This window comes from Varanus komodoensis, unplaced genomic scaffold (genome assembly GCF_004798865.1).
Source record: "Varanus komodoensis strain SLA01 unplaced genomic scaffold, ASM479886v1 scaffold7_3, whole genome shotgun sequence".
In the NCBI taxonomy this organism is placed as follows: domain Eukaryota; kingdom Metazoa; phylum Chordata; class Lepidosauria; order Squamata; family Varanidae; genus Varanus; species Varanus komodoensis.
The window spans coordinates 23246177-23274046 of NW_025336480.1; the positions used below are offsets into that span (position 1 = coordinate 23246177).

General features: G+C 40.3%; 1 protein-coding gene across 2 annotated transcripts in view; it reads left to right on the plus strand.

Annotated features, from left to right (window-relative positions):
* Positions 1-27870, plus strand: part of KIF16B (kinesin family member 16B) — a 133681-nt gene that overhangs the window by 96050 nt on the left and 9761 nt on the right. For both annotated transcript variants that reach the window (XM_044454119.1, XM_044454120.1), the window contains one exon: positions 18283-18366. In XM_044454119.1, the coding sequence (XP_044310054.1) occupies positions 18283-18366 (84 nt within the window). The remainder of the gene's footprint in view (positions 1-18282; positions 18367-27870) is intronic.

Here is a 27870-nt window from a genome sequence, read left to right on the forward strand (position 1 = left end):
GACTGGCCCAAAGTCACCCAGTTGGCTCCATGGCCGAGCGGGGACTCGAACCCGGATCGACTGAGTCCCAGTCCGATGCTCTTAACCACTACACCACACTGGCTCTCATTATAATCCTGCTTCCTTAAGATATCAATTGAACAAACCATGTGTGCATTTTAGAGTGCAGTAATGTCTTCTGCTCCGGACAGTCTTTATTTAAAACCAAGAAAGGTGTCCTTTCTTCTCTGCAAAGTCACATTCGCCCTCTAGCTATTGGCATCAGTGTATTAGTTCATTAGTGAGATGCGTTTAGAAGCGTAGTATTTTATGTGCATTTGTTAATATATTAGTTAAAGGAAGCCGCAGACCTTGAGGGGAATGTACAGATTTAACAGCAATACAATTCAGTTTCTAAATTTGCTTCACTGTAGAAGGTAAGAATTTCTCTGTTTCTGTTGTCATATTCCTGGGTATTGACAATTTTTTGAATCCTGCGTTTATGGATATAGACATAGATAATGTAAAAGCAAAAGTGGAAAGTGAGTATTTGCATTTATTCATAAAAATGAATATATTATAGTCTGAGCATCCTCTTAACGTATGCCAATTATTGACATTTAGAGATGATGCTTTATAATTTCCTGTCCTTTTACATAGTATGATACAATGGAAACTTGGTTCTCTTTGGCAAGTTTTTCTGTTTTGTATACTGAAAACACTCTGGTCATTTTCAGAGATGACACTGAACGCTGATTTAGTATTACACAGACAAGCCTTTTCAAACCTTGAGACTCACACAATTTCCCCTCACTTCTCCCATTTGACAGGCAGGAGGATTTTTCAGTTTTTATGATTCCTGCCTGCGAACCAGGAATCCTAGCTTAAAACAAACTCTAGTTAATTAAACTGTCAGCAAAACAATCCAGTTTGGGGCTAGTTTGCTTAGCTACTGAGCTTATTTTAAACCAGGATACCTGGTTCGTATGTCACAAGAAGCCAGGAATCATGGAAATTATAATCAAATCCTGTTTAATCTCTCCTCCTAGCCAAGCACTAGGAGGAGAGAGAGAGCATATGAGCACAAAAGTTTATCCCTAAATGTCCGAACATCCACATAGCAGTAAATCTTGCCTTATTGTTTATGCAGGAACCAGGCCTCTTTAAAGATATTTGAGGAAATTTGCCTGCAGAAGTGAAGGGGAAGCAAATCAATAGAAAAATCTGCTAAGATGAAAAACAGATAATTGATGTAAGGCAAACATAATACATATGGGGATTTTGAAATAATTCTTGCTGTTTAAATGAAAGTATTTAATGCTCCGTGAACTCAAATATTTAAAAGTATCATCTGTATACTGAGTAGTTGTATTTATATTACAACATAAGACCTCTTTAATCCATTGCTAACAACATTTGCAATTAAACAGCTATACAGTTAGAATATTCTGCAATTTGAAGATGTTAGATTAATGATTGTTCTAATTCTATTTTAGGAAAAATGTTCCAAATACAGCACACTTACAGTGTTATTTGCCTAGGAGTATTTTTCACAGTTAATCTTCTGACTCCAGATTTATTTTTATTATAAACACAAACATGTATGCTTGTTAAATATATGCTGTGTCCTGTAGAGGTGAACTTTATAGCTCATTAGTTGCTCAGTTCTAGGCTATTGCTTCAGTATTTTTTAATTTGAGGCTGCATTTCATGTTTCTGCCATCACATTCCCAAAAGAAGTATATTGAAATATTGATTTATTGAGGAGGTAAAATCCTAACCATTTAAAAAGGCAAACTGCTCCTGTCTTAGTTTTAAAATCTGCTATATATAATTTTGATGAGTTGTGCATGTAAATCATTTAAGTAAGTTAATGTTGATAACCAAATAAATGCATCTCATCAAACCAAACACAACACTTCAAAATCAATATGACTCCAGTTGGAATATTGTAGGTGTAGGCACTAAACAGTGGTTATTAATTATGCATTTGGTATTAAATCATGTCCAGATATCTGCCAGGCTCTTGAGAGACTAATTATTTCCTGATCTTGTAGCATGTTGGATAAAAATGGTGCTTCACAATATACTCCCAATGCTAAAGCAGGAATAAGTATGAGAATAGAATTAACACTTGAACTAAGGCAGGCTACAAACTGAAATGGATTGAGGGTGGGGATTAATTGTTTTCGTTGTCTACAGACGTACACCGAGTCATCTTCCCATAGGTCTTCATTTTTGTGTTTTGTTACAAAACCTGTAAAATTGTATCAGTGCAATTAAATTAGTGAATTTAAGTGTTTATACTTCAGTAATTACATGCAGTTACTTTCTCTGGCTGGGATTTAAAGGGCTGCACACAGGATTCTGTGCTCAGTCCCAATTTTTTAAATCTCCCTTCCTTGTGCAGTTTGCTATACTACCCCACCCCCTGCCACCCCCAGCTGCTCCTGAAGGTTGGGGTAACTTGCAGCCTTATGTATAAAGAGCATACAGCCAGAACAATTCTCTCTCTCAGTCTCTCTATCAAACACACACACACACACACACACACACACACACACACACACACATTCTCTCTGCAGAATTTATTTTTTTTTCTTTTCTTTTCTTTTCTTTTTTTTGAGTAAGTTTTATTCTTAATAAACCTAACAAAAAGAAAGAAACTAAAAAAATCAATCATCAAAAACATCAGACCCACTGGGTCAGCCCCCCACATTTTTTCTTTTTATGTTAAACTATAAACATATTTAAATCTATGCATAGTCCCGTTTCTCTAGCCAATGATAAAAAGAGTCCCAAGTTTGATAGAAGTCTTTATCTTCTTTCTCCTTCAGAGACAATTTGTCCATTTCTGCACAGTCCAAGATCTTTTTTAGGATCAGTTCATTGGTAGGTGGCTCTTCACTCTTCCAGTGTTGGGCAAATGCAATCCTCGCTGCAGTAGTTACATGTAGAGTCAAATACATTGCTTGTTTACCAACATCATCAGGTACAATGCCTAATAAGAAAACTTCAGGTTTAAATGTTAGAGGTTTTTGCAACATTTCCTCAAGCCATTTGTGTATTTTAATCCAATACTTTTTTGCCTTATCACAGGTCTACCACATATGATAAAAAGTACCCAATTTGTGTTTACATTTCTAACATCCATTTGACATATTTGAAAACATCTTAGCTAACCTATTTGGTGACAAATACCATCTATAAAACATTTTATACAGGTTTTCTTTGTATGAGGTTGCTAGTGTTACTTTAATATTTCTTTCCCACAGTTATTGCCATTTCTCTAACTCAATATTATATCCAGAATTTTGTGCCCATGTTATCATAGTTTCCTTAACCTGTTCATCTTCCTTTCTCCTATCTGGTAAGAAATTATACAATCTTTTAATCATTTTCTCATCTGATTTAAGAATCACATGGTCAAGTGTCGTTAACGCCTTATAAAAGCCCCACTCTATAGTCTTTAGCATACCTCGATTGCATTTGAACCTTGTGCCACCAAGAAATATTAATTCCTTGTTCTTGTATTTCTTGATTCAATTTCAGTCCTCCATCAATATCCAAAATATCATCATATCTCACAATCGTATCTAAATGCAATGCATTTGGATATACAAGAGCTTCCATAGGCAAAAGCCATCTTGGTAATTTAGTATACAGTTTTATCTTCAACTTTTCCCACACCGACATTAATGATTTCCTAATATAATGATTTAAGAAACAACCATGTGCCTTACACTTTTCATACCACATACAAGCGTGCCAACCCATTTGTGAATCATGCCCTTCAAGATACAAGATTCTCTTATTTCTTAAAGTTATCCATTCTTTTAGCCACGTTAAAACAGAAGCTTGATAATACAACATCCAGTTGGGAAGACCAAAACCCCCATTCCCTTTAGCCTCCTGAAGCATTTTTAATTTAATCCTTGGTTTCTTCTTTTTCCATATAAATCTCGAGATTTGGGTACTTAAATCATCAAAGAATTTTCTCTCTGCAGAATTTCTGTTTCCATGTAAGCTTTTTAGATCTGAGCCTTAATCATTATGGGTTCCCTTTCCACCTGCAAGTAAAAAACTTTAAAAAATCAAACTAACATGATACGTGCTATCAAACATAGTATGTAAAATGACATGATAAAAGAAGAAAATAATTCTCCAACTTCAGAATCATAACACAATTCCCTCTTAAGCATTTATTCGAACAATCAAGCCAACAGGCAGTGTTTCAACAGGCAGCCACCAGGTGCTTTGCAGATTGAGAGCCATCACCACTGTTCTGAAGAAAAACATTATGACAGGGATGTGTGCAACTCTTTCCAAAGGGCCTTTTCTGGGCTTTTCTTTGCTGTTGTGTATGTTCCATTGCATAGCCACAAGGTGGCATTGCAAAATAGTGGAATTGTAGAAATACACGAGCTTCTGATAGCACAATTTCCAGAAAATAGCACAGATTTCTCAATCTTAAAAAAAAGGTGGAAATGGAGGCAAAGCACAGGAGAGACATTGGAGTATAACAACCTGTAAAGCACCTGTACACTACCTTGAGTGAGAAATCATGGAAGCACAATAAGTATCTCATATATTTCTGTGATTTCTCCCAATTGATGTTCCCAACAGTCCTGGCAGATAGCTTAGGCTAATATATGGTAACTTGCTGCCTTGTATAAAGCCCAGGGTTTTCTAGTAAACTTCATTACCTAAATGTCTTACTTGCTCAAGTCCCACACTCCATCTGCTATGCAGCAGTGGCTTTAGTTAGAGCCTTTTCATAATCACACTGGCTTTACATTGTCTACACCTCTTTAATGCAAACTACAAAGATTCAGCAAACGCTGGAAGTGCCTGTTGTATGTGTTCCTAATTAACGTCTGGGGTCCCCATGGCCCTATCTGTATGACTTCACAGCAACCCTGTGTGACAGTGAATTTTATAACTCAGCATATGCTTGAACCTGACTATCCAAACCCAGCATTCTGTGCCCATCTCACAGGCTTTAAAATGTCGGATTAGGCTATGTGACAAGAAACAGAGAAGCAACACGCATAGAGATAGCATGACCATGCGTATCCACTTCACGTCAACCAAATTTTACTGTGTAATCATGGAAGATCCTTATTCAGACCTGAGCAATTGAACTGCCATAGCACTGCTGCAACATAAATCTATGGTTGCTGGAAAGTATATTATCTATCAGGCCATAGAGCCTATATTTTATAACCTCTATGAAAATATACTTGCACTTGCTGCATTGTCAATGACTTTTAAGACTAGCTTCTTTCAGAGTAAAAACATCATGTTAAATAATGACTCTATTTTTCCAGACTCCCACATTTTTATTCCTTCAGTTAACAGCCTCTGTTTCTGAGATCCCTGTGCATGAGAAAAAAATGCTTCCTATTTTTGAACTGATGGAAATAGTCAGCACTAGCAATAGCTGTTATTAAAAAATATATATCATTTGCTTTGAATGTTACAAGAACTCTTTTTACACCAATGGATTTTTAAAAATAGTTCATGGTAACTTCATACCTGTCTACCAAGTGTGCAAAGATAGAATTTTTTATTCTATATGAAAGCAGTCAGATACTTTATTCATGGTAAACTTTTAGCATCTTGCAACCATATTTGTGTGACTGGGAGAGCGCAATACTTTTATGAGGCCTTTATGTACACATCTAATTAATGTAGAACCACTGTGTGAACACAGTTGTGTTTTAACCTACTGTTAATATGCATCTTCTTTTGTCTTCAAGTGACAACCTAGAAATGATGGTTTTAGGATCTAGAACTGATTTATTAATAAAAAAAATTGTGCTAATGAAGGTCAAAACATTACAGAGTACTCTTCACATGGAATTACTGACAAAGCTTTTGGGTTCTCTTCCATTCACCCTACCCTGATAACATAATAGTACTTGTCTTATGTTTGAAGTAATTGCCATGTGTGTTCCTGCATCAGGATATGATCTAGGATAGGAAGGGGTAGCTCATGTCATCATCTGTGCCACAGAGGAGAGGACAGATTGCATCTTGATACGGGGATAGCGTTTTTGTGCCAGTTCCATGCATAGGGTGATGGTTAGTTCTGCAGTTAGGCTGAGCCTACCTCTCAGTGGAAAATGACGCTGTGCTTGGTCTGATTGTTTGTTCATAATGAATTTCCAATTTTCATATCTTTCTCAGCACTTAGAGACCAAGAGACAAATACTAAATACACACAGGTTTCAACACGCTGGACTTGTAAATGCAGTTGACTTCAGTGGGATTTAATCAGCTTCACTGCATATGGGAGTAAAACTATGGGCTACATCAATTTAATTAATTAAAATTTACAGCCATGAACAAAAAGAACATCTTCTCTTGATATTGTACACAGTGATACTCATGAGCAAAAAGCTCACATGAATAAATTAGGCAAATTGCACCAATACCAACATATTTATTTATTGCATTTATATACCACCCAAATAGCCTGAGGATTCTCTGGGCAGTTTACAAACATTAAAATAAAAACATGCATGGTATTGTTCACAAGCATATAAAAGGAGCCTTCCAGCCCTCTAATATTTGAACCGATGGTTAATTGTGGGCTTACCTCAGTGGTTCTCTTTTTAAAAAAATAAATTTTATTGTTTTCACTGCAATTATTTGAGACATCGGATATACTGGGTTAACATCTTCCTAATTTAATAGTCAATAGTCATATTCAAATCTACGCATAGTCCCGTTTCTCTAGCTGATAATAATGGGTCTCAGACTTTGTGGTGCCCCTCCTTGGAATCACAGCACTCATGGAGTGGCAGGGAGGAGAGGTGGCAAAATTGCAGGGAAAGGATGGCGTTCCAAAGCAAATGGCACCTTTCCCCCAGCAGTCAAGGATGCATAAATCCTTACTGATCTATGTCAGACTTGTGATGATGACCACTCCCTTGTGCTATCATCCCTGTCTCATTTCAGAGGAGTCGCTACCTTGTTTCAATAATGTTTTCATGCCTGGTTCTAGAAGGAACCAGAGGAAGCCTTTTCTATGCTTCTATTACCAGTGTTAGGTTACTTCTTCGTCATGACCTCTGTGCATCACACATATGGGTGCTGCACCTGAACAGTGCCTGTGGCCGGAAAGATTTAAAGCTTAATGGTTTTGGCAGGAACTCCACACCCCTCCCCCTCTACAGTGTAAGTAGGTGGAGTGCCTGCCATGTCCTCAGTCTTCTTGCGACCTCCGTTTGCTGTGCCTCGAGCCTTTCGTCTCTCAGTTTGTTCAGGGAGAGAAGCCATTAGAAGGTAACATCTGTATAACAAGGACCTATATTGGAGAGCTTATCTATAGAGTTGTAAATTTTGTAAATAATTAGCATTAAAGGACTTCAGTTTTATTGCTCATGAATGTGTGGATTGTTTACATGCTGGGCTGCCCCCCTTGACAGTATGGGCTTCTCTCCCCGAGCCTACGAGCCCACGTGGGATTACTCTCCCAAGTCACACCTTTCTTCCCTCTTACATAAAAGATATTGTCACTGTTCATATCTGCGAAGAATTCGGCGATTCTCAGCTCTAGAGAAATCCACCATGCCCACTGTGTCTTCTGTTTCAGGCTCAGGAAGATCAGCGTCAGAGGGGGAAGGAGCAGTTTGCTCTGCCTCCTTCCGAGTAGAACTTGCAGCTTCCTCTCTCTCAGGACTCTCTAGCTTTGATGAGGGTTCAGGCGTTTGCTCTGTGGGCTGAGAGACAGAGGGAGGTGCAGCTGCTGGCACATCTGCCCCTATGCTGGGTTGTGGGGTTGGCTCTTGGGCACTGGGTGTCAAGTGCAAGTCCTCCTCATGAGTCACTGCCTCTGTTGGGGCTTCATGCACGACATCAGTCCCAATACCGATAAGTTTTATAACTACAAGAGCGAGCAGTCTGCCGCCATCATCTTGCCGCTTATCACCAAGCTTCATCAGGCGATGATGGAACCATGAAACTTCCCCAATCAGCCACAATCGACTTCACGATGCTACAAATCCATGTATTGAGTCCGTGAGCAGGCTATTCCATTCCTCCTGCGTCATCTGAGACCGAACTCAATTGTCGTAGAGTTGTCTCAAGGCCGCGAGTTGAGGGAACACACCACTCCTCGCGATAAAGAAGGGCAGAAGATCGACATGTTGGCTTGCTGTATTTACGCCGCCACTGATCTTGGACTCCAGATTTCTAACTGTGAGGCTACACTGGCTTGCTACCAATATTTTCTGATGCAAAAATTGGAAAATATCACAGCGTCGCTTCCGGAACAGCAGAGAGATCTGGCCCGGATTTTCACCAAGGAGGCAATGCAGGTGACATTCCAGCAACTCTCCACGGCAAGACACCATGTTGATTGCGACTCCAGGGCCCTTGTTGGTGCTGTAGCCCTCCGTTGCCATGTCTGGCTCCAGAACTGCAACTTTCCGGATGAAACAAAACGCTGTATCAAGAACATGCCCTTCAATGGCTCAGGGCTGTTCAATGCCCGGACGGACCACTAGATGAAGACCATTCATGGGTCAAGGGTGACAGCTCGTTGGATGGAAGTCCCCAACCAGTCTCGGCGTAAGTGGTCTTGGTCCCATCCATCCTACTGGTATCAACCCTACACACAATTCTCTGGCTGACAGTAATTCCAGCCTTGTCAGCAGCACTAGAAGCAACAACCACAGTGTTTCCAACAGAGCCGTCATCGACCTGATTCAGACAAACGCCAGCGCTGACAGGCTGAGCGAACCTCTCCTCATCTCCTAAACCCACCTTCCCCTCTTCCTTTTGGGGATCGACTGCAAAGTCGACTCCCCATTTGGGAGTCCATCACATCTGATCAGTGGGTTTTTTCCATCGTACAGCATGGTTACAGAATCGAGTTCGATACCGTACCCCCACCAGGACCGATTCGATTTACACCTCAGTCATCGGTTCACATAGACTAAGTTCAACAGCTTCTTCGTAAAGGAGCGATTCGACACCTCACACACTCCGAGGGGTTGCACGGCTTCTACTCGAGATATTTCATGGTTCCTAAGCATTGTGGTGGTCTTTGTCCGATACTGGACCTACGTGGCATCAACAAATTAATCAAAACTAAGAAGTTTCGGATGAACACCCTTCAAAACATCCTTCCATTGCTCAGGAGAGACGATTGGTTTACTTCTTTGGACTTAAAAGATGCATATTTTCATATCCATCCATCTCATAGGCGTCTTCTTCGATTTACGGTCAGTTCTGACCTGTTTGAATATAACACTTTGCCATTTGGACTGGCTATTGCTCCTCGGGCCTTTACAAAATGCATGGCCCCAGTGTGTGCGCATCTTCGGCTCCAGGGCATTCAATTGTACCCTTACCTGGACGGCTGGTTGATTGTCTCCTCATCTAGAGAAGGCCTTCGACCATCAATTCGGACTACTTGTACCCTCTTGGATGATTTGGGACTGTGTATTAACCACAAGAAATCGTGCCTTGCTCCTTCACAGATCATCGATTTCATCGGAGCCCATCTCGACTCTACAATAGGGCAAGCCTTCCTTGCACAAGGACGACAAGACAACCTTTGTGCATCCATTCAGCTAATCCACATGGACGGAACTGTTCCAGCACTATCAGTGCAGAAACTCCTCGATCACATGGCCTCCACAGTCTCAGTAGTCCCACATGCCAGACTACAAATAAGGCCCCTTCAACTGTGGTTCAATGGCCTCTTCCCACCTCAACAAGACTCGCCTCAGTGGCTTCTCCGCCTTCCAACCTCCATCCTCCAAACCTTATCATGGTGAACTATACAAAACAATCTGTCTGTTGGCATTCCGTCCCATCCGCCTCAACCAACCCTGACTCTGTTCACTGATGCTTCCCTCACTAGGTGGGGAGCCCTGTGTGCTGGCCTCCAAACTCAGGGCACCTGGGACTATCAAGAGACCACCAAGCACATCAATTACCTAGAACTGCTGGCAGTCTTCAAAGCCCTTCGGTCATTCGAGGGCACTCTTCGGGGACAAATTGTTCAGGTTGCCTCCGACAACATTGTGACTGTATTCTATATAAACAAGCAAGGCGGAACGAAGTCTGCCTCCCTGGCTCACCTGGCTATGCAACTGTGGGACTGGTGTATCCCAAAGGAAATTATCCTCCTTGCCGTTCACCTAGCCAGTACCAACAATGAGGAGGCAGACACACTCAGCAGACAGATGTCGACGACCCACGAATGGAAACTAAATCATCAGACCTGCCATCACCTCTTTCAAACACAGGGCTTTCCAGACATAGATCTGTTCATCACTCACACGAACACGGTGTGCAAGACATACTGCTCCCAGGCAGGCATCCGCCCGGGTTCGAAGGAAGACGCTCTAATGATCCCATGAGTGAACACATTCTTTTATGCGTTCCCCCCGATACCACTTACTACGAGAACCCTCACCAAGATCACCTTCGACAACGCTCAGGGAATTCTCATCACTCCCTGGTGGCCCCGCCAACCATGGTTCCCTACTCTTCTCCGTCTGTCTGGCAAGCCCTTTGGATGACTGCCTCTCATACCTCATCTAATCCGGGTTCATCACCCGGATCTTCCTTCACTCAATCTAACAGCCTGGCTCATTTGATGAACCATGGTGTTTCTCAGTACCGGCTGCTTCAGTGGCTCCGACACCGACCCGGCGCTATCCGGATACTGCTCTTTGTTCTCCCTTGATACCGACAAACGCTCCATCGGATCTGAGTATTCTACATCCCGATACTCAGTTCATTCTCCAGTCTGCACTAAGACCTGCGACCCACCGCTCTTACACGGCTAAATGGAGGCACTTTACATCTTTAGCTGAATCTAATAGCTTTATTGCTCACTCAGCCTCCATTGAAAATATTCTTCAATTTCTGTTGTCACTACACCAGACTGGACTTAAACCTTCATCTATCAAAGTTTACACTGCTGCAATTTCTCACTATCATGGCCAGGTGTTGGGTTCTTTGATATTCTCTCATATCCTCATTAATCGATTCCTTAAAGGACTACAAGATGTACACCAGTTAGACCTATTTTTCCGACTTGGAGCCTCTCTGTTGTTTTGCAGGCGCTCACCAGACCTCCTTTCGAGCCCTTGGCGACTACTGACTTGTGCCTCTTGTCTTGGAATACTGCCTTTTTTGTCGCTATCACATCGGCTAGAAGGGCCAACAAACTCTGTGCACTCTGTAGAGACCCTCCTTATCTCAATTTCCATAAGGAGAAGTCGTTCTACGTACCGATCCAGCATTCTTACCGAAAGTTGTGTCACCTTTCCATATCAATCAAGACATTATCTTACCAGCCTTCTTCCCTACTCCATCTACACCGATAGAGCGATCGTTTCACTCTCTCGACATTCATCGTTGCCTTGCCTTTTACAGATCTCGCACAGAATCCTTTCACAAAACTAACCGGCTTTTCATCAAGCATTCAGAACATGACAAGGGCTCTCCTATTGGGTCCCAAAGACTTTCGAAATGGATTGTACAGACTATCGAGTTTGCTTGCTATATCAGCTTGCTAAATTGGACTTACCTGTCATGCCCAAGGGGCACTCCACGAGGACTGTCACGGCTTCTTCTGCCTTTACTACTGGCATTCCGATCTAAGACATATGCAAGGCTGCCACTTGGACTACTCCTTGCACCTTTGCCAGACATTACCACCTTGATGTGCGTGCCAGACATGATTGCTCCTTTGGTCGGGCAATCCTTTCTTCTGTTCTCCAATGATGACACTGCCCACCTCTGGGTCCGGTAAGCTTGCTAGTCACCCATATGTGTGATGCACAGAGGCCACGACAAAGAAAGGCAGGTTGCTGACCTGTAACTGTGGTTCTTCAAGTGACCATACGTGCATTCACACAACCCACCTGCCAGCCTCACTCGGTGTCAGTGACTGGGTTTCTACGGCACCGTGTACCTTGATGCTGTATCCGTAGATGGGTTTTCTCTTAATGTATGGATTTATTTCTATGTGTACGCCTAGTATTCAGCAGATTCCCTGCAATACTTAATGCTCCTGCTTGGAGGCGAACAATCAGTCTCCAGTAGACTGAGGAAATGGCAGGCACTCCACCTTCTTATACTGTGGGGGGGGAGGGGTGCAGAGTTCCCGCCATAACCGTTAAGCTTTAAATCTTTCCAGCCACAGGCACTGTGCAGGCGCAGCACCCATATGTGTGAATGCACAGATGGCCACTCGAAGAACGACAGTTACAGGTGAGCCACCTGCCTTTCTTCAGCCCAAATAGTCTTATACTGAGCAGGAAACAGCATGCAAGAATCTCTGCACACTCAGCAGTAGATGGTTAGTGCTCAAATACTTGCTTTGATGATTAGAACTCAAATACTCAAGGTAACTTTAGAGAGGGACTTGAGCACTAAAAGTCCCTCTGAATGACTGTGTTAAAACAGGATATTCAAAAGGCTGTTCCAGGAGCAACGCCGGATGGAGAATTCAGGATGGAAGTTAAAAAACAAAACAAAACCACCAAATTTTTGTTCTCCCATGTGGAAAAATGGAAATAGTTCTCTTTCACTAAATGAGGAAATACTGTATCATAAAAGTTAGATGTTAATATAGTATTGTAGTATTCTGGCACTTGCTTTTTTTAACTAACACCTTCTTTGTGAAAATTCCAGCACAGATAGACTCGCCCCCCCCCCCAGCCCCCTGTACTCTGCTATTATATGGCCATTCCTGTTTCTTATGGTGGAGATCTAGTTGTTAAGACTGATTGATTTGAGTATCTCTTTCTGTGTAGGTCTAAAGAGAAAGAAAAAAATCCTGCATGTCAAAAAAAAAAAAAGATGGAGACCATTTGCTTGCTACATTTTTAGTTGATCTATATACAGATTAAATGCTCTTGATCTATTAAACGTAAATAACATTTTTCCATACTTGGAATAATACAAAATTATTTCTCTCCTTTCTCTCTTCTTTCTGGCTTGTCTTGAGGAGCTACTACTGTTGTCTCACTACAAATTAAACCTCAAGGAGAGATGCTTTTTCATTTGCAGGTATATTTTTATGTGACAGCTGTTATTTTAGGACCAGGGACTTGCTGTTAATTCTGGGAAGTCAGAAATACATTCATCTCATCAACTCTAAGAATTACTGCCACCCTTTGAGTTTTCATTATTAGCATTTCTCAGAGGCAAGGATGGCTGAAATTTACAGCAGTGTTTGGTCTCACAATATGAGAATGTTTCATAAATGCTGCCAGATGTTATTCAGCTGAGGTTCTGTGCAGCTGAAAATTCCTCTTTGGTGCAGACTATTAATGCTTTTATGGAGATTTTTGCCTCTGTTAGAACACAGAGTGAGATACCCTATCACTTTCAGGATTGCTAATGGAACACAAAATTACCATACTAATTAGAACCTAGTAATGCTGTATGAGGAATTGCTATTGTTGCTAATTTAGGGGAAAAGCCAGATAAAATTAAAAGGAACATGCCCTTAAAGAACTTTCTGTTAGCTTAGCCATACATTATCCTCCTGAATGTCCTTAAAGGCCATTTTTATCCCCCCAGATACCCAGCAGAGGCCACTGTCTGTGTGGAGCTCAAAAAAATTAAAACCGAAATCACCATTTTGCCACAGAAATTCAATAGCAATGCATTACAAAGTGCTACAGTGGTTAACATTTAACTTGTTAGGGGTGGGAGGAATCCAGATTGTAGCATGGCAGAAGGGCAGCTTGAGCCCCAAGTTGCTGTTTCCCCCGAAGAAGCTATTTCTTGTTGTGGCCCCAGCCGGAATGGAGGGCAGTTGTGTGCCTGCTGCTTAAGGGATATGTTGACTGGGCCATTTCCTATGTTCACTCAGAAGAGTTCTAAAAATAAACTTAAAACTCAAAGTGTCTGAAGTACAGTGACTGAATTAGCATTATTGGATGCTTACATGCCTGTTCCTTTAATTATCAGACAAAAAAATAGCCATACATGAAAACAAATATATTTGGCTTGGGAGATTAGTGGAACCAAAAATTGGGACCGTCACTTATTGTAAGAACTGTAGGCTTTAGGACAGGGTTAGGCAATTGGTGCCCCCCCAGTTGGTGTCCCGCAAAGGGCAAATAGTCAGGGATTATGGAAAGTGTACTGCAAAATATCCAGATTGCCGATGTTGGCCCTAGGCCATTCCTTTCCCATATTTGATTTGGAGAGAGAAATTGCTGAGACTGGGTCATAGGATACCTTGTGACATAATGAGCGAAGCACATCTTGAATTGAATTGAAATGGGTAGGACAGGAAGAATGGGCAGAATTCCTAGGAGTAACTGTACAATTTCGTTTCCTTTACTGATGCCTTTATAGAACTGCCCTATAGGAATAAACTTAGTTTTGTGGTTATCTCCATCCTGTGCTTTACCAGTCCATTTGGAGGAGAGGGGGTAAGCAATCTAAAACACAGTTAAGATTACATATTGTAAGCACTGTATGCAGACTTCTAAATTACACTGCAGTCACTTTTTTTACTATTCCATGTGTGTATGCTTACCACATAATGAAATAGTGGAGAAACTTATCTTGTTACCTATTATGCCTGCTACTACAAATGTTTAGTACTACATCCAGCTAGGTACAAAAATGACTTTTTGAAATAAAAGATGCCCCCAGTCCCAGATAATCTTTTTCTACTGAGTTTAATTTGTTTCTTTATTGCCATTGGACAAATTGATGTTAAAATAAACTCTGGTGCATAGTCCCTTTTCTTCCCCTCACCCCATTCTTAAATGTGTATGAAACTAGGTAAAATTCCTGTCTATTATTGCTGTAGAAATTAACCATACTAATATTATCTCTTTGTCTTCAGTGAGGCAAAAGTTGAATATTATCAAAAGAAAAACTTTTAAGTCTGGAATAGACAGAGAAAAGAATAGAAAGCATACTCTGTGACAACGTATAGGAAAAAGCACCCCTAGACTGCGATGTGGGGAGGTCTTTCCGGTAGGAGGGAGAGAACTTTTTTGAGACAGGGACCCTGAAAATCTACATGCTGGCAGGAAGCTTTTACAACTTTAGGTGCACAGCTGCCTGCTATATTTTCAGTGTAACTGTTCTGTCAGGTCATGAAAAGGGATATGAGTGTTGTGATTGCTAGGCATTTTTAGCCTTCTAGGCAACTGAAAGCACACTTTATCCTCTTTGACTTGAGAAAATAGACTCAGATGAGAATGAAAAAAAATGAGGTGCCCTAGTAGGGTTAGGTTCAAGACTGCCACTCATTAATAAAAGTTGGAGAGGAGTATAAATAGCAGCATTTTAATAACAGCGATGGCACGTATTTGTGCTTCTGTCTACTCCCTGTTTTTAGAACATGAAATGTTGAATGATTTGTTCTTTGTAAAGCTCAGAATTAACTTAGGAAATAGTAAGGGTGAGGGGTGGGGACAGCCAAGACAACACAGGCTGCATCTCTCTCAGGTGCACAATCTCAGTACCATTCAAATACCGGAGGGAACTCGCTTGATTGAACACTTTGCTGTTACAAAACAGCAATAACAGCACAAACAGAGAGAAGCAGGACAACAGAGAGAAAGTTAAGCTATCACCCTGAACTCTGTTTATGTGCATGATTTTTTTGAATTGTAAGTTAGAGCAGTCTTGTAAGTTAGAGCAGATGACCATGCCCATCTGATGTTTTAGGCTCCCATTGTTACGAGTCCCTAGTCAACACTGTAGTCAAAAAGAGACTCGGTTTCTTTTGTACCCGAGTACCTGATCAAAGTAAACCAGCACTATCCTAGTACAAGTATCGCCCTAACCTTGGAACACTTGCCCTGCAGATACCCATGTGGAGGTGCCCACTTAACCATGCTTTAACCTAGCATCTCCTATGCCCAGTCTTGAGCACATTGTCATGACCTGCAGATGCACCAATGAGAAGTACAGTAGCCTATAACCTTCTGTGCTCATGAAACAGAGCTAAATACAGCATAGTTTATTTGAGGGAAGGAGGATTGAATTGTTGTGTTTCAGAAATATGAGCCAGCCTACAGGAGGCAATGCATTTCCTCTTCATAAAATTTGAAAGTGGTCTTACTTTGCCTCAGTTGGCATTTTAAATAAAAGGATTTTTCAGATTATTATTTGTAGTAGTAGTGGTAGTAATGGTACTGTTAGACCTATTTTAGAGCCACTTTCGGCAAAACTAGCATTTCTAACATTGATTAAGTTTTGGGTTTCTTATTGCACGTCTTGATAGCTCTGTAGAAACATTGGCAAAGCTTATCTTAACCTCAGATAAGTTACTAGAGAAATCTTTCTTGCTCTTCCCAGGTAAGAAAGAGGAGAGAGTTGCTAAATTTCCAAATATACAGTGCTACGAACAACTTAAAAGCAGCTTTTTATTCACTTCCTTTACTCTAGGAGTTTCAGGACTTCTCTAGAAGAGGCTTGAGTTACCTTGTTTAAGCTTCAAAAACTTGAAACTAGGGCACTTTTTAATTTCATTTTTAGCTCAAAAGTAAGTGAAGCAGCCCTTGACTGTCCACAGAATGAAACCACTTCCAATTTTTCGCATATCAGACATAGAGAACTAGGACAAAGAATCAAAAGTCAGGCATGCAACAAGTCAGGCAAAAAGAGTCAAAGAAATTTATACTTATGAATGTTAAAACTGCATTGTTTTAATATGTTTTTTCTGGATCTTGAAAGTAATGCAAAAATATCCAATGATTAAAAATTAGAAATGGTTCATGATCTGCTTCACTTTTCCTTAAAGCTTTTTAAGCTTTATTTTGCTTACTGAAGCATAGACTTTGCCCTACATGGAAAAAGAATAATCCTGAGCACTTTTTATGATAGACTCCTGGTGGTTGGTTCTGTGGGTTCCTTTTACCAGCTATACAGATTCTGGTCCTTCTTGAACAGAGAGGATCTTGCTATCCCGGCATGTATTTGTAAATAGTGTAAAGCACTCTGTGTGAGCTTCTTATCAGGATGGCTTGCAAGCTCCACATCTCAAAATGTGCTTGTCTGCCTAGCTTCTCTCGAATGCTGGAAAACATAAATATCTTCAGCCTGTATTACATTCTCTTCCTGGTTGCAAGTGTTCTTCCAGGTTAAGTACAGGTTGCTGGCTTTAACTCTAACCTTTATGGTTGGGAATCCACACACTTTTAAAACAACCTGCTAGTATCTTATGTGCCGCAAGAATTGAATTCCTCAAATCAGCCACTGCAGGACTTGTCAATTGCTGGAAGCAGAACTTGGCATAAACAACTCTGTGGCTGCCTTGAAAAAGACTCTAGAGCACACCCATTTTGGTTATTGCTGGCTCAATTTTTTTTCAGGTTTTATGGAGCAAGTTCAACTTAAGAACACCTTTTTAGGTAGTATTTTGTTGTTTTGTTGTCTTTAAGATATAAGACTCAAATTATGCCTTAGTTCCTTGAAAGCTGCTCTGAATCAATGCTCTAGTGGCCCAAACTCTTCTATATACATTAATTTTAAAACGTTTTCAAAGAGATGAAAGATTGGTGCTTAAACATACCACTGGGATAATGTGTTAAGGCTGTGCTAGTCCATTAATTTATTTAGGAGCAAGCCCCATTGGACAAAGCCCCACTGACTTCTGCATATGACTGCACAGGATTACACTACAGACATTTTACAGAAGACTTGTCCTGAAAAGGTCAGGTTTCATAACTGTTGGAGTAGATTAATTGTGATTAGTTCTTTGCTATAATTTGGCATACTTGTCATACCATGCCCAATGTATCTTACCCACCGGGCTTATATTAATATGAGTGGAAGAGACCCCTATTGCAGTTGTCATTAAGGGTGTAATTCCCTGTATGTTCAGACAGAAAAGGTCTTATAATTAACTGTATGGCAGGCTGGAGGGAAGCTGGGAGTCGTACGACTTTTATTCTAGCTAAACATGCATAAGATTGCACTGTAATGGTGCAGCTCCTGGGTGTTCTACTGAGAAACCAGTTACTTTTAGCTCCTCTTCTCTTTGAAATGTATGCACTCCAGCTGGTTATTATAAAAACATTGTGAATAAGGATGTGAGCTTTCTTCTGCCCACCTCCCTGTCTGCCTCTCAGACCCTTTCCATTTGTGTCATGAGTTTTAGATTGCAAGCCTGAAGGCGCCTGGCTTATAACTGATCTTCCTAAGCTGCTTTAGAAGCCGTTTTCAACTGAAGAGTGGGGTGGAAATCCATCAAATGAACGCTAGTAAATAAATAAGTATTAATTTATCTCTGCATCTGTTTGATAAATGCTTGTCAGCTGATTCATTTTCTGGTGTCTGTTGCAGCTAGCGATGTTAGAATTTCCTCCCAAGAAGCTTTTTGGAAACAAGGATGAACGAGTCATTGCAGAGCGTCGGAATCACTTAGAGGTAATAGAATTTTTTACAACAGCTTTATGCAGGTATATTTCTACAGTTCTGCATGCTTGACCAATAGGAATTGTTTCTATGTGGTAGAAATTAAATAACCTATTGGTTAATATTGCTGCTTCATTTAACACAGGAGATGGCAGTAATAGATCATAAAGTAATGAGGCATATAAATAATAAGTATTATTCTTTTCTTGTAAGGCAGTATCTTTGGAGTTCATAGCAAGCATGTTCATTACAGGACTAAGAGGTTTTACATGAGATAAGTATTCAGAACAGAGAGCTGAGCATATTCCATGGCCAACTGACTGGGAATGGTGAATGAGAAACTGAAAGGAAAGGGTAATGGAATGGCGTATCCTAACCAGGAGAACTCCACACTGCAACATTTAATTACAGTTCTCTCTTGCTAACTTCCTGTTTTGTGGGTATTTTATGAGTGCAGTATGAATATGAGAAGGCCTGCAATTTTCATGTTGTGGTTTTATATTAGGTGCCTTATAAAGATGTCTGTTGGTTCATATAACCAAGTACTGTCTGCTCTGGTGCACAGTAGCTTTCCAAGGTCTCTCTCAGCTGGGTATACTGATTCCTGATATTTTTCTAGTTGGAGATGCTAAAGATTTAATCTAGGAACTTTTGCATTCATGACATCTACTCTTCAAGTGGAATAAGAAGCAGGAGCACTTATCTTCACAAAAAGTATTTTTCCCTTGTTTTCTGTTTAGCAATTAAAGTCACTTAATTTGGACTAGAAACTCTTTGATTTGCTCACACTTTCATAGTGAATATGAAAAGCTAAAAAGGATGACACTGTCAAATTCATAGTGGTCAGGACTGCACCAAAGATATTACTGTTTCAATTATTAGGTTAAAAGAAGTACCTTCAGGAAAACACAATATTGCTAGAAATAAAAGCTCAGTTCTGATGGTGCTCATCTTTTTAACTCTGTTTTCTGCCACTGTTTCCCCTGTCTTGTGCTTATTCTGCACCATTGTGGTGCCTGAATGAGTCATATGGACAATCCTGCCTGATTGGGGAATTATCTATTGAACTGGATGCCATTGTGACTCTATGTAGCCAAATAAGCTTTGGCTATAATGAGTTTCTCACATTTGTCTCCACATGTCAAATGAATGGTAGTGCACCAGCTGGCTCTGCTTCTGATATCCACTCTTGATGGCTAAAGGAGAAAGCAGGGTTTTTACAAGTATGTAACAGTATGTGTAGAGAACTTTGTATATGATCAGGAGCCCTCATTCTCAGCTGAGGCTGGGAAGGGTCCAACTAATGTATGAACTCTTAATTTGATGGAGCCTTCTAAACCAGTCTTCAAAATATCTTACTAAAAGAGGAATGTTAATTTTAATCATGATGAAAATGTTCCTAATAAACATGCTCAGTTTAGCCCTATTGTATATATGTCTGTATTTGAATTGTGCCCCACCTTTCTATCCCACCTTGGTATGCGGGGTCATTTACAATCATAAATAAAATGTGATTCATTGTTTTAAACACAATGTTTATTGTTTAACACAATGACACCACAGCAGTAACTGAATAAAAACCCAGCATCCAGTCCAACAGATTCATTTACAGGCCAAAGGTCTGTTTGCACGAAATGGTTTTTGCCTACCAGTGGAAGGACAGTGGAGAATCGGCCCGCCTAGCCTCACCTGGGAGGGAATTCCCAGGGAGTTCAGGAGTGGCCAGTTGTAATCAAGTTTGCACTGCATCTGCTCTTCTTCTGGGCTGGCAGGTCCTTTGCTGGGCTTTTGTCTTCTTTCACTCTCTCCTCTCTTTTTGAGTTGGGAAGAAGAGGGCCACCCCTGGGCAATGGCAGCTTACTGTGTTGTCTGCTTCTTTTCTCAGACGCACTTTTGCATAGCATTCTCAGGACCAAAGATCCCTATCTTGTCCCTGAAGCATCAGCCACATTTCAGCCCTGCTTATTCCCTCTGTCTGCAGTGCACAGTGTTTTGTGGGCATTGCTTATGAGCATTAATGCAGCAGTGAAGTTGTCAGGGATGCTGTGTGAGTGGCTGCTAGTGTTGCTGTGTAAGCTTAGAGATAGTGTTTTGGTAATTTTAACTTTGGTGCTGTGAGAACATGCAGTCATGATTACCTCAGCTGGTGTTGAGTTCTGACATTGTAGGGCCTGAGTGGTGGCTTCCCTTGCTTCATAAGATCAGTGTTGTGAAACCTGTAAGCACTGGGCCTTCTGTTTCCCGAGAGGTTCTGGCCAGCATCAAAAATGAAAGAACTGTGTTCCAACTACATTTGCACATATAATCATGCACTCTAGTGTAGAATTTTGAGTTGTTTATAGATATACTTACATGCCTATAGTTCCATGCTAAGGAGGTGAAGTTCATATTAAGAAAGATAAATAAATAAGGAATTTACACAAACATCTATATGCAATGATCTTAACAGATACTCTTATAGGACTGTGAAATGACCAACAGAGTTAGTGAAACACACATCACATGTGGGATAACACATTAATTTGTAGCAACAAGGTCTATAGAAAGCTTATTATGATACTAAATACTCCTGGACATTTTAGATAAAAAGTATGTGCACAGGTATCTTCAGCCAGCCTTGAAATTAGCCATTTCTCTGGTTCCTCAGTTGAGCAAAAATAAAATAATAAAATAAAATGACTTGAGTAATGTGACAAATCTTGTAACAGAATGTTGCAGCTATTAGATCTGTGGCTCATGTAGTATTTCTCCACAGGACACAGCACATGAGGAAACATAGAAGTCTGCTCCCAAACTGAGCATGCAGTAACTCCTTCATGCATCCAGTAGCAGAGAGACAACTCCTCTGTTACCTGATTCGGTGCCTCTAGGGAGTTGGGCACAACAAGCCCTGTGAGACTTTGCTACTTGGTTGGCTCCCTGAGCTACATGGTTGTGGTAGGCAGACAGATGAGTTTTCAGTGGCATAGGATCACAGGTGTCTCTTAAGGGAATATGTGTGCGTCATTTGTTTGTCTGGGCAGGGAGAGACAGGTGAGCCAGCTGATTCTCTCTCCTAGAGACTGCAGAGCAAACATGGGCATGTTTCCATAGAATAGCCATCTATGGGAGCAATGTAAATGTTCTCTCACTCTATCATCCATGGTTTAGACTGGGAAGAAAATCTATTTGCAAGATTTTGTTATGAGTGAGCAACTAACTGAGAGTAAGTTAATGTTAGCATGCATATCAACATTGTGTGTCAGAAAAATGTTTAATTAGCTAGCAATGAATTGCTACTTTTAAAAATCCAGAGACACTTGTGAAGTAATTATTCTGATATGTAGCTGCCCATTCTTGTTTTATTAAGGCCTGGTTTCTGAACAAGATTCCCAGTGTGCTTTAGCCAAACATTCAGCTGGAGTGCAGTAGCCTTCCTCTCATGACATCCTGAAGTCCACTAAATGAACTGAGTTTATACCTGGCACTCCAGTCAGTACCTTCACTTTATGTGCAGAATCCTTTTATTCTATAAGCACGTCAGTCTGAGGTCAGTAGGCCAGTACGAGACTCCTCTGTTGAATCAGCAGGCAGCAGCTGAGATACCGTCTCAGCTTGTCACCTGAAGGGATGGTGCAAAAGGCCATTAGCACCAGGTGGCTGGCTGTAAAACTGGATCACTGTTCTGTGGCCTTGCAGCAAGGTCTCCCAAGGTATGAAAATGGTCTGCTCTGGAGCTTTAACATGAACTAGATATTCACATTCATTGAACAAGAAAACGACAACTGTCATTAAACGTTTATTGCTTTGATCAAGAAAACTTCTCACATTGTCACTGACACCAGTGCTGCATACCAGTACTGCTAGAAGCTCCTGGTAGTTCCTAAGCAGGGATGTGGGTCTTGCAGTGCAATTCACGTGTAGACATTAGTTCAGGGGCACCTGAACTGATGCACCACATGCTACAGTTTTGGGAATTTCCATTCATGGAAGGCATATGCAACTATGTGTTTCTATTTGGCAGATTGTTTTGTTTTGTTTTGCAGAAACTTGTGTTTTCTTTCCTCAGCTTCTAACTGGAAAGCACCTTTAAGTTTTAACCTGTCCAATTTGTATTCAGAAATCAACCACAGTAAAACAAGTTTTCTTTCCTCTATTGTTTATTTCGGGTTAGCATGTTATGGCCTCTTACATTTATTTATTTACCTACCTACCTACCTACCTACCTCAAATAATCCATCCACCATCCCCAGCTTGGAACCTCAAAGTGCTGATAGAAAGATCAGGAATTTTGCTCCACCCTCACCAGCCCAACTCCTCACAATCCTTTTTGTGTACATGTGGCAAAGGGCAAGGACAGCACTGTCTCTTCCCAGTTCCATACCATGGGATAAGCTTTCCCACTCAATTCATCTTTCAGAAATTTCCCTCTGAACCATAACCTCATGGGTCAAAGATTTCTAATTAGAAGCCCAAATGAAAACACTAACATGTCCCAATGAGTAAAGTTTCCTGACAGATAACAGTGATGAGATGAAGCAGGTTCTCTTGCTCCTACTCTTCACAATAGTTTGGCAAGACCATGCATGAAGCAGCAGGTATAAGATCACTGAGATGGTAAATCAGTGTCTGGGAGATGAGTCCCCGACTTGCACTGTGAAATGACAGCAGCCAACTCACTTAGAACTAAACCTAACTCTTTGGCTTATTTTGACAATTTATTTGCCTACCATTGCACAGTAAAACTCTAAATTAATTGTTCAGCAGTTTAAGTACTGCAATTTGAACTTCAGAGCCAGCCTTGCTTGATTAAATCTGCCTTGACTGACACAGCCAAGAATTTTGTTGATTAAAGTTAATGAATAGAAGTTAATGTTGTTTATCCATTCATGCCATTTGATAACTATAAATAGGAAAATGCTGTCATTATTCATCTGTTTTTTTTTTTTTTACTCCCTGGCAGAGTATGTGTACTTAAAGGGGTGGAGAGAAGCAAAAGATGCCAACATATAATATTGAAATTGTTCCTCTTGCAAAGTAAAAAAATCATTTGCTAACTATGGAGATGTTTTATTTATTTCATTTATGTGGAGTTTTCTAACACCTGGATGCATTTCCTTTAACCAAACAGCAGTCTGGACAGTCTCCCAACACTTTTTTTTATAAGAAGTAGCTTTATTAAATATCATCCATGGCTACATGGGATGGTAAGACTGCTGTTGTTTTTATTAAACAGAGTGTACCCAATGGCTGCATTGTCATGCATGAGACAAGTGAAAAATGTCTACCTGCATATGCCACAATTAAAGTTTGTGCTGTGGCTCTTGATATCAGAAACTTCCTTATTACTAATGCCACATTTACAGGAAAGCTATCGATATAGGAATTGTTTTGTATTAATGTAGCAAACAGAGATTAGTTTTTAGTTGGATCACATTTAAAATTTAAAAGAACTTCTCGAGGCCTTTCCTTCTATCTCAGATGTTCTTTATATGCAGAAATGTTAGAGTTTGACCATAGTCCAAAGGAAATTCCAGTATGCTAAGTCCTAGAAAATTCAGTGGGACTGAAATTAGTTGTGACAATTGTATCCAATTGATTTTACTGGAAATCAAATATAACTAATAAGCTCTGGGATAGGCTTCTGTACTAACTTTCAAACTTACGGGTTCTAGTGATGTATATTAATTTTCAGTACAGCAGTGTATTGCATTGTTGCATTTTTGCAAGGAATGTAGGAAGTGTGTTTACAGGTGGTTTTTATTCAATTCATATAAGGGAAGCTAGGAAAAGTGGTGTGAACATATGATCATTAGTTTCCAAATGAAGACAAGTGCTAATGAAAATTAAATAGAGGTAAGATGAGGGACATCTAGTGCACTGCCAGTAGCATTAGCATGCATGACAAATTTTCCAAGGAATGGCTAAAGGTCCCTTGCACTAGCACAATATAATTTTCATTAGTTGTTGCCCCAACTTGAATACTGCCCTGTATGTTGGCCTGACTGATATCCTCTTTTGCCATTTCATATTTTGAGTTATTTTTTTCCGTAAAGTGTTTTTTAAATCAATTTTTCCTCATGGAGATCCATATGGATCTGGTTCCTACAAAATGGATTCAGCTTATGGTCATATGCTTAAGAAATCCAAGATAGACTGAATGCCCTTTATGATTTTGCATGTAGACTATGAGGTGTTTGTTAAAGTGGTCAGCCCATGGTATTATCCCTCAATTTGTGTTTAGATTTATAAACAAATTTATAAAGTGACATTCATTTGCATAATAGTATTTCCCTGTCCCCCCCATCCACTTAGAAGGAACCCACCCCCCCCAAGCAGATTTTGAGGGGTATAAGGGGGAGGGAATTTGTTCTGTCAATGGTGTCTATCATCAGATTCTATTCACAGCTAGGGAAAATGTTGACCAGTAAAACATTAGAGTGACTTTCATTTATTTTCTACACACAGATGCCATAAATGTTACAGTATATCAAACTTAGTTGTTTAAGGATCTTCATGGAAGTACACTGCTGGTTATTATAATCAGAAACATTGATATCTAGCACTAAATGGGGTTAAAAGAGGATGGATTGGTCTAGTTTGGTAGCACAAGTGAAATTTATATTGTCAGAATCTAGTCCTCTCATAAGCCTTCAGAATAAAGTAATTAGGGAAGGGGACTTGTAGGGGCTATGAATAAGTGAGGTAAAATTATTTTCTGTCCCATTTCATTCATCCCCTTTGAATTAAGTCTACTTCAGTATCTCAGAACAATAATAATCATTGACCAGATACTGAACCAGTGGGCAGAATCCAGTGGTGACCACCCATGAGTCATCAGGCCCCATCAGTTCTGTTTTTGCAAGCAGTACCAAGCACTTAGGCAATGAAGATTTAGGGCAGTCTTTTAAGGGCAGCATGAAACACGCAGAAGTGCTCATCTTTGGAATGGAGCAGGTCTGCCATCTTGCATAATGGAGTCCCACCAGTGTGTTCTTCAAGGCTTGTTCCTAAGAGCATTAGTAAATATCTGCTGTGCAAGTAGTGCTACTGGCACAATGGAATTGACTGGCCTTGCATGGAACAAGGCAGGTGGTGGGGCCCAAACGTAAACCAGCAGCGCTGGATACTTCCCATGCTTGTTTGAATTCAATAAAGTTGCCCTTCTGTCTGTTTAAATAATGAGGGGAGATGGCTTACAAAAGGAGTAGCAAGTAAAAGATTTAGGTTTTTCTCGTAGAATTTTATGCAGCTGTGCTCAGTTAGGAAGAGCTGTCAAAACTACTAGGTGTATGTCAGTTCAAAAAGAATTATTAAGGAAATGGTTTGAGTTTTTGGTGCTGCAGCTATGCAAGAATCGCTTTAAGGCAATTCTTATTATCGTGTGTGTGTATTTAGTTTGAGCATAAGCCTGTATTGGCATCATTCTCTCTCTCTCTCTCTCTCCCTCTGCTCTTCCAATTTGATTTTTAGAAAGCTTCTAAATTGCTTTATTTTATCTTGCATCTTCATCATGCATTTTTAACCTTTTAGAAAATGGCATAGTATACTTTATATACTATCAATCTCCATATGGCCAAAGATGGCTTCATCTTAGTGGAAAAGGATAAAGAAATAACTAATGTTGGTTTCCCAGTTTAAGGTAATCCAGTTTCCTTCGCTGTAAGATCAGGACAGATGGTCTGATTGGCTATACAGTACCTGTAATGCTTTCAAACAGTTGCTCTCAACAATATGCAGGGCTCAAGTGTCTCAATAAAGGGAATGCGCACGCAAGGACGCAGGATGCACTTCAGTCTTGTCCTTTTTCTGAGCAACCTTATCAATCATCCCTCCGTTTTTTATTTCACCAAAGGAAGTTGAGGGTGATGCATGTCAAGCGCTTGGGCTAGCTGTTTGCCAGGGACACTCCAGCAAATGACATCCTGTCACCACTGACCGAAAGATGCATGTATATTCAATTCCTTTGTTGTTTTCTGTGAACAGATTTTGACAGGATTTATTTTAACTAGAAAAGATTGATTTCCTTCACTAGCTAGGTCTATTTTGATCTTTTTTTAATATGGCCTTATATGTCGAAAAAACAGATTCACAGAACCAGAGAAACCATAAATCACCAGTTTTCTTCCTTTTAACATTCTAAACAGTGTTTTCCACCACTGGCAGGAAAGAACGTGAGAGTTAATGTGTAGATATTATAAGGATATTGTAGGTCCAATGGATTCTAAAGCAATTTCATTTATTAAAGTGCAAAATAATGCATGATTGCAACTTGAACTTGATTGGCTAGGATAGTTAGTTTGAGTGGTGAGGTTCAGTGTAATGCAATACAATGTGTCCATGGCAGCAAAGGTGTCTTGGAAATTTATATAATAAATAGGGAGACAATTGCAAGAGACACATTAGATCCTGTTATGTTTTGGGTGCCTTAGTATAAAGACAGCTAACTCTTAGCTATGCAACTGCAGGCAATGGCTTCAGAGCAATTTCACTTCCATCAGGGATGGCTAGCAGGCAGGATAGGACCTATTGGTAGGTCTCTGGGTAATTTGCAGGAGAGTTTGGACTTGCAGCTTCTGAGCACTAACAACAAAATGAGTTTTCTCAGCTAAATTAGGTTGCTGAAAAGAACACTCCAGTAAGCAGAAATAGATTGTTGTGTGAAAGAAGAGTGAGCGCCTTTCATTTCTGTTATTGGAAACAAATTCCTTAGACCCAAAATGAGTTCAGAAGAGCCCTGCTCTTTAATTCTGAATGCATATCCTTTCCAATTAGCTCTGGTTGCTGGTTCTTCTCATTCTAGTAAAATAGGAAGTAGATCCAACTTGCAAGTCTTTTGCCCATGCCTGCCTTAGATATGAGGACTGTGCTACATTTCCCAACACATGTTGTGAACACTACACAACACCAGGTCCTACCCATACACAGCAGCCTTCCCCAAGCCTTCTAGAAGCTTTCAGCTTCATCTCCCCAAAGCCACAGCCAGCATGGAATCCCAGGCACTGCAGTCCACAGCATATGGAGGGCACTAGCTTAGGGAAGACTGAGCTACAGGCAGGGCTGGTATTTCAGCATAGCCATTTCATTTCAGTAAATCTCATAAACGGAAAGGGGGTAACACACAGCCCTTCACATCATTTTGGGAATTCCAGCAGCTGGAATTCCAGCAGTGGCATTTTATGTTTCAGAGGACTCTTGGCAGAAGGAAGGTAGCCTGACCACTTTCCCCCTATACTTCATAAATGATTCCCAGCAGCCCTGTGAAATTTGAATTTCAGTGTAGCTCACATGATTGCAGCAAGGAGGGGACAGAATGAAGCAAATAAATGTTTCGTTTTATTATGCAACTTTTGATAAATTGTAGGGGGTAAACATTAATAGAAACTCAAAGAATTGCTTACTTTTATACACTAAATGTGCCACAGAACTCAACCTCTTTTTCATCATAGTTTTCTGTGCACAAACTTTAAAACATAATATGTATTCATTGTAATTATAAAGAAAACTTTTTAGTTGAGCTCTACTGTTCGTTTCACA